Source organism: Mesoplodon bidens (assembly GCF_964165515.1).
Source record: "Mesoplodon bidens genome assembly, chromosome: 18".
Lineage (NCBI taxonomy): Eukaryota > Metazoa > Chordata > Mammalia > Artiodactyla > Ziphiidae > Mesoplodon > Mesoplodon bidens.
The window spans coordinates 59,675,170-59,687,889 of NC_138175.1; the positions used below are offsets into that span (position 1 = coordinate 59,675,170).

At 45.1% G+C, this 12,720-nt stretch overlaps 2 protein-coding genes across 6 annotated transcripts in view; both read left to right on the forward strand.

Moving 5' to 3' along the window:
• The window catches only part of LOC308606583 (zinc finger protein 154-like), a 289,896-nt gene that overhangs the window by 198,811 nt on the left and 78,365 nt on the right, over positions 1-12,720 (forward strand). The gene's annotated exons all lie outside the window — the stretch shown is intronic.
• Positions 779-9,746, forward strand: LOC308606598 (uncharacterized protein). 4 transcript variants are annotated; one of them, XM_081217691.1, is made up of 5 exons: positions 779-1,043; positions 1,669-1,707; positions 1,885-1,985; positions 2,310-2,436; positions 7,467-9,737. In XM_081217691.1, the coding sequence occupies exons 4-5, from the start codon at positions 2,403-2,405 to the stop codon at positions 8,780-8,782; spliced, it is 1,350 nt and encodes a 449-aa protein (XP_081073817.1). In that variant the 5' UTR covers positions 779-1,043; positions 1,669-1,707; positions 1,885-1,985; positions 2,310-2,402; the 3' UTR covers positions 8,783-9,737. The 4 variants fall into 4 exon arrangements, with proteins under 4 accessions (XP_081073817.1, XP_081073815.1, XP_081073816.1 ...); XM_081217689.1 differs by lacking the exon at positions 1,885-1,985 and having other exon boundaries at positions 780-1,043; positions 7,467-9,742; XM_081217690.1 differs by lacking the exons at positions 779-1,043; positions 1,885-1,985 and adding an exon at positions 1,397-1,420 and having other exon boundaries at positions 7,485-9,746.

Genomic DNA, 12,720 nt, shown 5'->3' on the forward strand with positions numbered 1-12,720 from the left:
GACCAGCCGCTCCGTGGCATGTGGGATCTTCCCGGACCAGGGCACGAACCCGTATCCCCTGCATCGGCAGGCGGACTCTCAACCACTGCGCCACCAGGGAAGCCCCAGATTTATGTTTTTTAGATAAAATGATTTAATGTTTTATGGTGTTTCTCACTGAGTTGGGCATAATCATTAATCATTGACTACCAGAAAGGAGAGGCCCGGATCCCACCACATCCGGCTTTGTCAGAGCCGTCCAATATGCCTCCTCTATCTTGTCTACTGTGGCCCAGGTGATTTTTTTTTTTTTTCCTTTAAATTCCCGGACAAAACGTACAAAAGCTCACAAAAATGACTTTAATGCCTCAGTCTGCGTGCATTTACAGGACAATAGGATAATGTATAATCACTTGCATCTACCAGACAATGTTCACATCCACCAGAAAATGTTCGCATGGAATCCGAATTTCTAAACACTTCAGAGATCAATAGCATTGAAGGATTTCTAAATGCACTTCGGACTCCCCAGAAACTGGCCTTCGCCGCTTTGAGAGGAAGCGAAGCTTCTCTCCGACCTAGAAGAACAAGGCCTACAGCTCTGAGCAGCCCCGGGGCATTGCTAGACCCTTTCCCTGGGAGATTCCAGCAAAGGCGCCGCTCCTGCGGGCCTGTGTGGCGGCGGGAACTCCATTACCCAGAAAGCGATGCGCTGAGCGGCAGCGACGAACACCCAATGAACATCCAGGCTTTCGGCATTTCCGGGAGGGCGCACTGGGCGAAGGCGGGACTTCCTGTATCTTGTGGCGGTCATTTTGGCGGTCCTCGGGGTCAGAAGGCCGAGAGCGCAGAGTCGGCATTGAGGTGACAGACAGAGAAGGCGCGGGAAGAGGCTTTGTCCCCAGTGACTAGAGGCGGTTCTATAGTCGGGCACATCGCCGCTTGCGGGGCCGGTCTGGAGACGTTGGTGCCCGGTCCGTTCGGGACGCTCGGCTGTCCCCTCTCTGCCCCGGTTTGTGGCTCAGGTGGCGGCGGCGGCGGCGCCGCCGAGGGACCCGCCTCAGGTAAACGCTCGTCCTCCGGGCCCTCACCGTCCTCACCCCACCAGACACTAAAGCCCCGAATGCGGGGCGCCTGCTCTCGTGCCCGCAGCCCAGGCCGCGGTGTCCAGGACGGTGAGGCGGCCGTGGGTGGGGCCCTGTTTCTGACAGACGGTGTGATGGCGCGTGGCAGAGGGTCACAGGCGGAGGGACCGGCAGGTGCAAAGGCTGGGAGGTCGGATTGAGCCGGGAGGATTGGGGAAACCTGGGGTCCGTGTTGCTTCTGCAGGGAACAAAGTGTGGGTAGAGTCGCACCTGCAGTGACAGGCTGAGGAGTTGTACCTTCCTTCTTGGGGCTCTTGGAGCCATGGAAATTTTTGCGGAAAAGAGACATGATCCAAGTTAAGTTTGAAAAAATCCCCAGAGTCTGTTCAGTGGAAGCACAAATTGTAGGGCTGCTGAGGACATTGAGGCAGAGGGTGCTTGGGGTTTTTTCCCCAAGGACACAAAACTGCCGAGAGTCAATACAGAGGTTAGATGGTCGGCCCGAGATTACCTGGCTCTGGTGACCCCCAGGGGTGCAGGGAAAGCCTGAGCCCCTGGTAGGATGCCATGCTGACTTCCCTCTAAGACCTGCCTCTTCCCACAGGTTTCCATGGCTGCAGAAGTGCTTTTGGAACCTAATCAGGTAAGTGGCGGTTTCGTCCTCCGTCGCTGGTCCCAACCCCTATTTTCTCCAAATTTGTGGTGTCATGAGACTTGTCACCTGCCATTTTCCCAGCCCTTGGGTGTGGGGACCTTAGGGAATCCTAGCTCAGGGTCCTGAGTTGAGTCCGGGGGTTTGATGGAGGGGTTCCCATTTCAGGCCCCCAGTGGAAGGAGATGTGGAAGCTTATCACAAAAACGGGAAGTGCTTGGAGGCGAGGTTAAGCTGGTTCAGGGAACTGCAGGTCTCCTTCCTTTCTGGTGAGAACAAGCTGGGTGTGGGGAGTAAGAGTCAGACTTGGAACGAGTGCCTGTGAGGTTCGGCATCTGTTGTGCAGGCAGTGGGAGGTCTGGGTCAGATGAGGGAGGTGTCCGCATCTAGGTCTTAACAGGCTCCGTCTGGCTGCAGAGTGAGCACGTGGTTCGTGGGAGTTGAGAAGGCAGCAGACGCCAATGGCGTCAGGGTCTGGGGTCTCCTCTGAGATCGTGGGAGGAGGATGGACATGGGGTAGACGTGTGAGGAGATAGATTGTGGGCCTTCAGGAGTGAGGCTGTTGACGACGTCATCTGTCTCGATCCTGGCAGGGACGTGTGACCTTTGAGGATGTGGCCCTGTCCTTCTCCTGGGAGGAATGGGCTCTCCTCGATGAGGCTCAGAGACGCCTGTACCACGATGTGATGCTGGAGAACTTTGCACTTACATCTTCATTGGGTAAGCTCTTACACCTGCCCCTATGCCCTGGGCAAGGCTCGGCCTTTCTCTTTTCTCCAGGGTCAGGTATGTCTCCACCTAAACCATGGGCACTGCTTCCTTCCCCAGTTGCCTGGGTATGTGCTGTGGTTCAAGGGGTGAGCTGAGTGCATGCCTACTTCTCATCCTTAGCACTCCAGCACCTCCTGCCCCGAAGCTTCACAGGGAAGGATTAGGTCTCGCTGTTCTTTAGGTCAGCCTAATGGATCCCACCTGTCATGCCCTTTCCCTCTCTGGGTGACTGTCTAGCACCATGGCACCCTGGTATGTCTCCCTTCCTATAGCTTACATTTATTTTTTTCCTGACTGTGTCAGGAATTGTAGTCACTTTCATAGTCACTGCTTACACAAATGTTCTTGAGAGGTCTTTTGCTTAGGTTCTTTTTACTTTATTTTGTAAAGGTTTATGTGTCTTTCTCTTGTTTTAAAATATTTAATCAATTTATTTATTTATCTTGTATTTTCTTTTGGCTACCCCTTGTCTTCGTTGTGGCACGCGGGATCTTCATTGTGGTGCACGGGCTCTTCGTTGTGGCACGTGAGCTTCTCTCTAGTTGTGGCATGCAGGTTTTCTCTCTCTAGTTGTGGCAAACGGGGTCCAGAGCACGTGGGCTTTGCAGTTGTGGCGTGTGGACTCCAGAGCGCGTGGGCTCTGTAGTTGAGATGCGTGGGCTTAGTTGCCCTGCAGCATGTGGGACCTTAGTTCCCCAACCAGAGATCCAACCCATGTCTCCTGCATTGTAAGGTGGATTCTTTACCACTGGACCACCAGGGAAATCTCTTTATTTTAGTTGTGGCGAAATATACAAAACAGAATATTTACATTTCTAAGTGGCATTTAGTACACTCTCATTGTGCAACTATCCAGTCATGCATGCACAGAACTTTTTCATCTTCAGACTGAAACTCTGTTCCCCTTAATCAGTAACTTACCCCATCTACTGACAACCACCATTCTACTTTCTGTAAATATGAATTTTCCTATTATGAGTATCCCATGTGGGTCGAATCAGACAGTAGTTCTCCTTCGATGTCTGGCCTACTTTACTTAGCATAATATCTTAAAGGTTCATCTATGTTGTAGTATGTGTCAGAATTTGCTTCCTTTTTATGACTGAATAACATTGTATATACCACGTTTTGTTTACCCATTATTCTATCAGTAGACAGTTGGGTGCTTTTGCCTTTGGCTCTTGTGAATTATGGTGTTATGAACATGGGTGTGCAGATATCTTTTAGTGTCCCTGCTTCAGTTCTTTTTCAGTATATACCCAGAATCAGAATTGCTGCATCTTATGAGAGTTCTTTTTTAAATTTTTTGAAGAATCACCATACTGTTTTCCATAGCAGCTTCACAAAGGTTCCAATTTCTCCCATGCTTGCCTACACTTCTTTTCTGGTTTTTTTTTTGAGTAATAACCATCCTAACTAATGTGAAGTGGTATCTCATTGTGTTTTGATTTGCATTTCCTTGACAGCCTAGTGATGTTGAACATCTTTTCATGCACTTATTGCCCATTTGTATATCTTCTTTGGAGAAATGTCTGTTCAAGTCTTCTGCCAATTTTTGAATCAAGTTGCTTGGTTTTTTTGTTGTTGAGTTTTAGGAATTCTCTATATATTCTGAATGTTAACCCTTCATCAGATAGGTGATTTGCAGATATTTTCTCCTATTCTATGAGTTGCCATTTATTATGTTCATAGCATCCTTTGATGTACCAAAGGTTTTCATTTTGATGAAATCCAGTTTGTATTTCTTTTGTTCCTTGTGCATTTGTCGTATCCAAGGAATCATTGCCAAATGTGGTGTCATGAAGCTTTTCCACTATGTTTTCTTAAGAGTTTTCTAGTTGTAGCTCTTAAGATCTTTGATGCATTTTTTTTTTTTTTTTTTTTTTTTTTCTTTTTGCGGTATGCGGGCCTCTCACTCTTGTGGCCTCTCCCGTTGCGGAGCACAGGCTCCGGATGCGCAGGCCCAGCGGCCATGGCTCACGGGCCCAGCCGCTCCGCGGCATATGGGATCCTCCCAGACCGGGGCACGAACCCGTATCCCCTGCATCGGCAGGCGGACTCTCAACAACTGCGCCACCAGGGAGGCCCATGATGCATTTTTAGTTAATTTGTATACCTGGTATCCATCCAACCTCCTTCTTATGCATGTGGATATTCAGTTTTCCCAGCATCATGTGTTAAAAGTCTGTCCTTCCCCATTGAATGTTCTTGGCCGCCTTGTTGCAAATCATTTGACTGCATATGCGAGAGTTTACTTCTGAGCTCTTTATTCTATCCCATTGGTCTATATGTCTGCCTTGATTCCAGTATCACACTGTTTTGATTACTGTAGCTTTTCAGTAATATTTGAAATTTAAAATTGTGACTCCTCCACCTTTGTTCTTCTTTTTCAATATTGTTTTGGCAATTTGGTGTCCCTTGAGATTCCATATGAATTTTAGGATGAATTTTTCTATTACTGCAGAAAACATCACTGGAATATTGATAGGAATTGCATTGAATATCTAGATGGCTTGGATAGTATTGACATCTTCACAGTGTTAAGTGTTCCAGTCCATGAGTATAGAAATCTTTCCATTTATTGTCTGTATTTTTTTTTAGCTGTGTTTTATAGTTTTTACTGTACAAATCTTACTTCCTTGGTTAAGTTTATTTCTAAGTATTTTATTCTTTTGACACGTACTTTTTTTTTGGTTGTGCCAAATCTTAGCTTAGTTGCAGCTGGTGGGCTCCTTAGGTGTGGCGTGCGAACTCTTAGTTGCAGCATGCACATGGGATCTAGTTCCCTGACCAGGAATTCAGCCCACGTCCCCTGCATTGGGAGGTGAATTCTTAACCACTGCACCACCAGGGAAGTCCCTTGACAGGTACTTTTATATGTGGAATTGTTTTCTTAGTTCCCCGTTCAGATTGTTCATGGTTAGTGTATCGAAATATAACTGATTTTTTTCATTTTGTATTTATATCTTCTTCCTTTGCAAACTTCAATTATTCTAACAGTTTTATGGTGGAATCTTTAAGATGTCATGAGCTGTAGTGAGCTTTACTTCTTCCTTTCTCTTTTGGATGCCTATTTGTCTTTCTTGCCTAATTGCTATGTCTAGAATTTCTAATACTGTGTTGAATAGTAGTGGTGAAAGCTGGCATTCTTTTCTTATTAGTGATCTTGGAGGAATAGTTTTCAGTCTTTTACCATTGAGTTTAATATTTGCTGTGGGTTTTAATTTTTTTGCTTCCAATATGTTAAGCTAGTTTCCTTCTATTCATAGTTTGTTGAGTATTTTCATCATAAAAGGGTGATAAATTTTGTGAGATGGTTTTTGTACATTGATTGAGGTGATAATAATTTTTTTTCTTACTGTTAAAATGACATATTACGCTGATTAATTTTGTATTTTGAACCATCCTGGCATTCTAGAAATAAATCCCAGGTGTTTATGGTGTATAATCTTTTTACTATGCAGCTGAATACAGTTTGCTAGTATTTTGTTGATTAATTTTGTACCGATAATCATCAAATATATTGCCCCGTAGGTTTCTTGTAGTGTCTTTGCCTGTTTTTTAATATCAGGGTAGTAGTAACAGCTGCAGTTGACCTAAATTTAAGCAATTTTTTATTGCAAAGTAGTTACATCAGATTGATTCTACCATTGTAGTTTTTGTCCAGGTGGGAAAATACCTGGTTTTACTACTCTGCCACCTTCCCTTTAGCTGTGCCCGTGGGTACTTTTTGTAATATTTGAAATATCTTTCCTGTGATCTGTTGTGTCTGAGTTTTCTGGGACAGTATTGGCTACTGACTTCTCCTGTCCTTCCCTTAGGATTTGTATCATCCATCTCTCATGCAGTAGCTCAGCTGGGGATAGAGGAAGAGTCCTCTGTGCTTCCCAGGATGGATATGATCCCATTCTCCACAAGATGGGCCCAGATGGGGCCTGACCCAGATAAATAGCAGTTGGGGGAAGACATGACTTCAGGGCTTGGTTCATATCAATCATATCAAGAAACTGTCCTGTTTTTGTTTTTGGTTTTTTTTGCGATACGCGGGCCTCTCACTGTTGTGGCCTCTCCTGTTGCGGAGCACAGGCTCCGGACGGGCAGGCTCTGCGGCAATGGCTCACGGGACCAGCCGCTCCGCGGCATGTGGGATCATCCCACACCGGGGCACGAACCCGTATCCCCTGCATCGGCAGGCGGACTCTCAACCACTGTGCCACCAGGGAAGCCCGACACTGTCCTGTTTTAATTTTGTTTTGGTGATGCCATCACCAGTGGCCACACCTCACCTCCATCTTTCCTTCTCCATTCTTAACACTTTACTGACTTGTCATGTCTAATACTAGTCATTTTTATTCTAATTCCAGCTGAGACTATTCCCCATCTCTCTGGACTATTTACCTCACTGATTCCTCACACTGTTCCCTCCTCAGTGCTTTTAAACACTTTGTAGTGTCCTAAAGAGTGCATGTGTCTAATAATCCTTAAACACCTGTTACCTTTTTTTCAGTCAGATTTTTCTGGGCCTGAACAAGACTTCTGGACAGCATCACATGTCATCAGCAGATATAATCCTCCTAAAAGCCATTGACAGGACTTCCCTGGCAGTGCAGTGGCTAAGACTCCACGCTTCCACCGCAGTGGTCACGGGTTCAGTCCCTGGTTGGGGAACTAACATCCTGCATGTCGCATGGCATGGCCAAAAAAAGAAAAGCTGTTGAGAGAAGAATAAGCTGTAGAATATGCCTTTCCCCTGGGCCACACCCTTTACTCATGTCCTGTGCCTAGTGAGGCCTGCACCATCCTGTGACCTTAGGGACCCAGCAGGGCACAGCAGTTGCTTCCTCAAGCTGACCCCAACTTCCTTTTCCTGAAAACAGTTTCATGGACTGATTCTTTGATGTGTCGAGTTACATTTGTGGTGATTTTGCTCCCTCTCAATGAGGTTAACATGTACTTCATCGTCACTTCTTTACTTTCAGGCTGTTGGCATGGAGTAGAAGATAAGGAAGCACCTTCTCAACAGAGCATTTCTGTAGAAGGAGTGTCACAGATCAGTATTCTCAAGGCAGGTTCGTCTCCCCAGAAGGCCCAGCCCTTTGAGATGTGTGGCCCAATCTTGGGAGATACTTCACACTTGCCTGAGCACCAGGGCACACATCTTGGGCAGAAACCATACACATGTGGGAATCGATTCTATTTCTCTGCCAACCTTCAACAGTATCAAGGGCAGCACATTGGAGAGATACCCATCAGAAGTTCTGTGGACAGAGCCTTGTTTATAAAGAGCCACACAACCTGTGTGTCAGGGAAATCCTTTTCCTGTAGAGAGATGGGGAAAGACTTCATAGCCAGCACGAGATTTTTCCATCAACCAGTCACTCACACTGAAGAGAACCCAAACAACAATAATGAGTGTGAGGCTGTGTTTCACAGTGGAAAAATGCATCACAACTGGGGAGAAGGCAGGAAAGCCTTTAGCCGCACAGACAAACTTGTTGAGGATCAAGGAGTCCACACTAGAGAAGGGCTTTATAATTGCAGCAAATGTGGAAAAGCCTGTACCCGAAGATGGAACCTCATTGAGCACCAGAAAGTCCACACTGGAGAAAGGCCTTATAAATGCCATGAATGTGGGAAGTCCTTTACCCAAAGCTACAGCCTCAAGAGCCATAGGAAAGCTCACACTGGAGAAAAACTTTATGAATACAGGGAATGTGGAAAATCTTTTAGTCAAAGATCCAACCTCATTCAGCATCAGAGAGGTCACCCTGGAGAACGACTTCATCAGTGTGATGAATGTGGAAAATCCTTTAGCCGAAGCTCCACACTCATTCACCACAGGAGACTTCATACTGGAGAAAGACCTTATGAGTGCAGTAAATGTGGGAAATCCTTTAAGCAGAGCTCTAGCCTCAGTTCACATCGGAAGGTCCACACAGGAGAAAGGCCTTATGAGTGTCAGGAGTGTGGAAAATCATTTAGCTGCAAATCTAACCTCATTATCCACCTGAGAGTTCACACTGGAGAAAAGCCTTATGAGTGTCAGGAATGTGGAAAATCCTTTAGCTGCAAATCTAACCTCATTAACCACCTGAGAGTTCACACTGGAGAAAGGCCTTATGATTGTGGAGAGTGTGGAAAATCCTTTAGTCAAAGATCCATCCTCATTCAACATCAGAGAATTCATACTGGAGAAAGGCCTTATGAATGCCATGAATGTGGGAAATCTTTTAGCCGAAAGTTTAGTCTCATTTACCACCAGAGAGTTCACACTGGAGAACGACCTCATCAGTGAAGAGAATGTGGGAAATCTTTTAGCTGCAAATCTAACCTCGTTGAACACCTGAGAATTCACACTGGAGAAAGGCCTTGTGAGTGTGGGGACTGTGGAAAATCCTTTAGCCAAAGTTCCAGCCTCATTCAACATTAGAGAGTTCACAGTGGAAGATATCTTACAAGTGCAGTGAATGAAGGTAATCTGTTAGCTGCTAATTTGATCTCATTCAATACCAGAGCCTTCAGACTAGTGAAGAGCCATAGATATGCTGGGATGTACAGTTCTAGTATAATTACAGAGGAGGAGAGAAGTTGTGAGGGAGCCATCTGCCTGAATTAAAGCCCATATATCCGAAAGTCTGCAATGGGGAGATTGCCCTAAAGTTCCAGGTATGTGAGAATCTTTAAGGAACTGTGTTATAATTTCTTACCTGCCCAGGACCCTTGCCAGCTTTATGTCAGTGCCATCTATGGCAGAATTCATTTCACCTCTATCACCTGGGAGGTCCACAGTGTGCAAAAGTTACCTCCCAACATACTCAGGGAAGCTGACCTGTGTCCCATCCCCATCTGCAGGGGAAGTAATGAGTAGTCTTAGCTCTTATGGGGTCCTCATTCCCTTCTCATTTCCAAAGTAGGGCCTGGACCCGACCTAGTCTGGGCCCAGTGGACCCTGTCTGAGTTCTATTAGTGACTTGTCGGGAAGCACTGCATTTTCAGGGACACGTTAGTTTCTGGTGACACTTCTCTTGGATTTTCCCAGCCTCCGAGTCACGAAGCTGGGAACTGCATGCCTCTTATTGCTCTGCATTTTGTAATAATAAAGGCATCAATGTTTAAGCTACCTTTGCTCTTGGGGTTCTATTCACTGTGTGAGGTGATCTGAAAACAACTGGGCTCTACCAGCATTAAGGACTGCACAGCTCTCGTGGAGGTCCCATGCTTTGTGTGCCTCACATGTCAGTATGATTAAGAATATAGCTCTCGGGCTTCCCTGGTGGCGCAGTGGTTGGGAATCTGCTTGCCAATGCAGGGGACGCGGTTCGTGCCCCGGTCGGGAGGATCCCACATGCCACGGAGCGGCTGGGCCTGTGAGCCTTGCCCGCTGAGCCTGTGCGTCTGGAGCCTGTGCTCCGCAACAGGAGAGGCCGCAGTGGTGAGAGGCCCGCGTACCACAAAAAAAAAAAGAATATAGCTCTCTTTCTGGTTTTGGCGTAATGTACATTGTTGCCCAGGGTCTCCTAGGAAAGACTGCAAGGTTTCAGGGTCCTAATTTGTGGACTGGGTATCAGGGTTTTTTATGGGCTCAGAAAACACCCTGAGGAGCCAGGAAGTTACGACAGCCTCCAGTGCTTCTGATAACAGCACAAATTGTTTTTCTTTTTTTTCTTTTTTTTTTTTTTTCGGTTAGTATTTTTTTTTAATTTTTTAAATGTTTTTCTTATTCACAGTAAATATCACATACTGCTCAGCAGTTATCCTGCAAAAGAACCGCATGCCCTGATCCCCAGAGTTCACTAGATAATGCCACTGTAAGACTAGGGCCAGGGGGAACCATCTTGGTAAAGGAACCCTGGAGCGGGGGAGAGTGCAGTGGAGTAGATGGAGTGTGCCCCTTCTAAAATTGCATCAACAAATGCTCCATTGACTGTGACTGTGCAGTATCAGTGGGCACAGATGCCCAGAAATTCTCAGAACCTCCAGGCAAGTGTATCTTTTGTAGCTGAGGTCACTGTGAAAGAAAATAAACTATTGGTTTTCTGGATTCCTATAGCCTCTCTTGGATGTTCGGCTAAAGGCCATTGCTACACAGAGAAACAAGCATAAAGAGAAAGGAGATCCCTTGGTCCTGGGTCCCCAACCCACTGGCCTCGGACCGGCACCGATCCTCGGCCTGCTAGGAAGCGGGCTGCACACAGGAGCTGAGCGGTGGGCGAGTGAGTGAAGCTTCATCTGCTGCTCCCCATTGCTCACGTTACTGCCTGAACCATCACACACCCCACCTCACCCCCAACCCTTCCCATGTCTGTTGAAAAACTGTCTTCCACGAAACCGGACCCTGGTGCCAAAAAGGTTGGGGACCGCTGCCTTAGTCCACAGTGTGGCTCTGTGACCAGCCAGCATTCCTGTTAACTCAGGTGGGAAGGAATCTATTACTCATCAGTATTTGCTACCACTAAGGCAAGGCTGCTCCTCCAAGGTCATCAGAAAAGAGAGGCAATATAGGATTGCCAGGCCTGATTTTCTGAAAAGAGTAGGATATCTATATTTTTCTTTTGAACCATTTTGTAAATTTTTATTCATGTATAGTCAACATGCAATATACTGTATCTATTTGAAGTATACAATTTAAATTTTACATACATATAAACCCATGAAACCTCATCATAATCACAATAATGAACGTCTCTCACCCCCAGTTTACCTCAGGCCCTTCTCCACCCCAGGCCTCTAGGCCATCATTGATTTACCTTTATTTATAATAGATTATTTTGTATTTTCTAGAATTTTATATGATTTTATTCATAAAATGTTTACTTTTTTTTTCTGGTTTCATTCATGGTTCATTATTATTTTCAGATTCTTCAATGATCCATAGTACATTCTTTTTATTGCTGAGTAGTATCTTTTCTATACTTATACCATTTGTTTATTCATTTGTCTGGTTAAGAGAATTTGGGTTACTTCCAGTTTTGGCCGTTGTGAGTAAAGGTGCTAGAACATTTGTATGTATTTCTATATGAATGTATGTATTTTCACTTGCCTTGTGTTAGTAACTCAGAGTATAATGCCTGAGTCATAGAATAGGTGAATGTTTAACTTACAAAACTGCCAAATGGTGGCCTAAAATTATGGTTTGCTTTTGTATACCCACCAGGTTTATGTAAAATGCTTCCACATTCTTGCCAATACTTGGTATTATCAGTCTTTCGAATTTATACTTTTAGTAAGGAAGCAGTAGTTTTAGTTACATCTCCCTAAGGATTCATGGTGTTGAACATTTTTTTCATGTGTTTATTTGCCATCTGTTTACCTACTTGGTAAAATATCTGTTTATATCTTACGCTTATTTTACTTTTTTATGTTGTGACTATTTCCCTTTTCATTAACAAGTAATCTCATTTTTGTTCCTCAATTTTTGTGCATTCTGTACAATGTAATTACCGCATACACCATATACTTACAATTTTAATCTGCATTGTTCCTATATTCTTTTTTTATATAAATTTATTTATTTTATTTATTTATTTTTGGCTGTGTTGGGTCTTCGTTGCTGCACGCGGGCTTTCTTTAGTTGCGGCGAGTGGGGGCTACTCTTCGTTGCAGTGCGCGGGCTTCTCATTGCAGTGGCTTCTCTCGTTGTAGAGCACGGGCTCTAAGCATGCGGGCTTCAGTAGTTGCGGCATGCAGGCTCAGTATTTGTGGCTCACGGGCTCTAGAGCACAGGCTCAGTAGTTGTGGCACACGAGCTTAGTTGCTCCACGGCATGTGGGATCTTCCCAGACGGGCACGAACCTGTGTCCCCTGCATTGGCAGGCAGATTCTCAACCACTGTGCCACTGGGGAAGCCCCTGTTCCTATATTCTTAAGTCTAGGCTTTCAATAATACAGTTAAGTCCTGCTTTGTAGTGTTTTCCAATTTCCCTGATATAAATACTCCCACCATGGCCAATTTCAAACTGCCAACATGATGTCACTGAACATGGAGTTGGGAAAAGTTGCCAGAGGTCCATCATTCTAACTCCACCATACTGTTCCAGTAGCTACAATAACCTGTAGGACACAAATGATAATAAAACATAATAAAATTATTAGGAAGTAACAAGTTTGAATGTTTATTTCATGAAAGTATAATTGACTGAACATATAAACTGCATGTATTTAAGGTGTACATTTTGATGTTTTGATATATGCTTACACCCTGAAACCAAAATTTTCATTGGAAACAAAAGACAA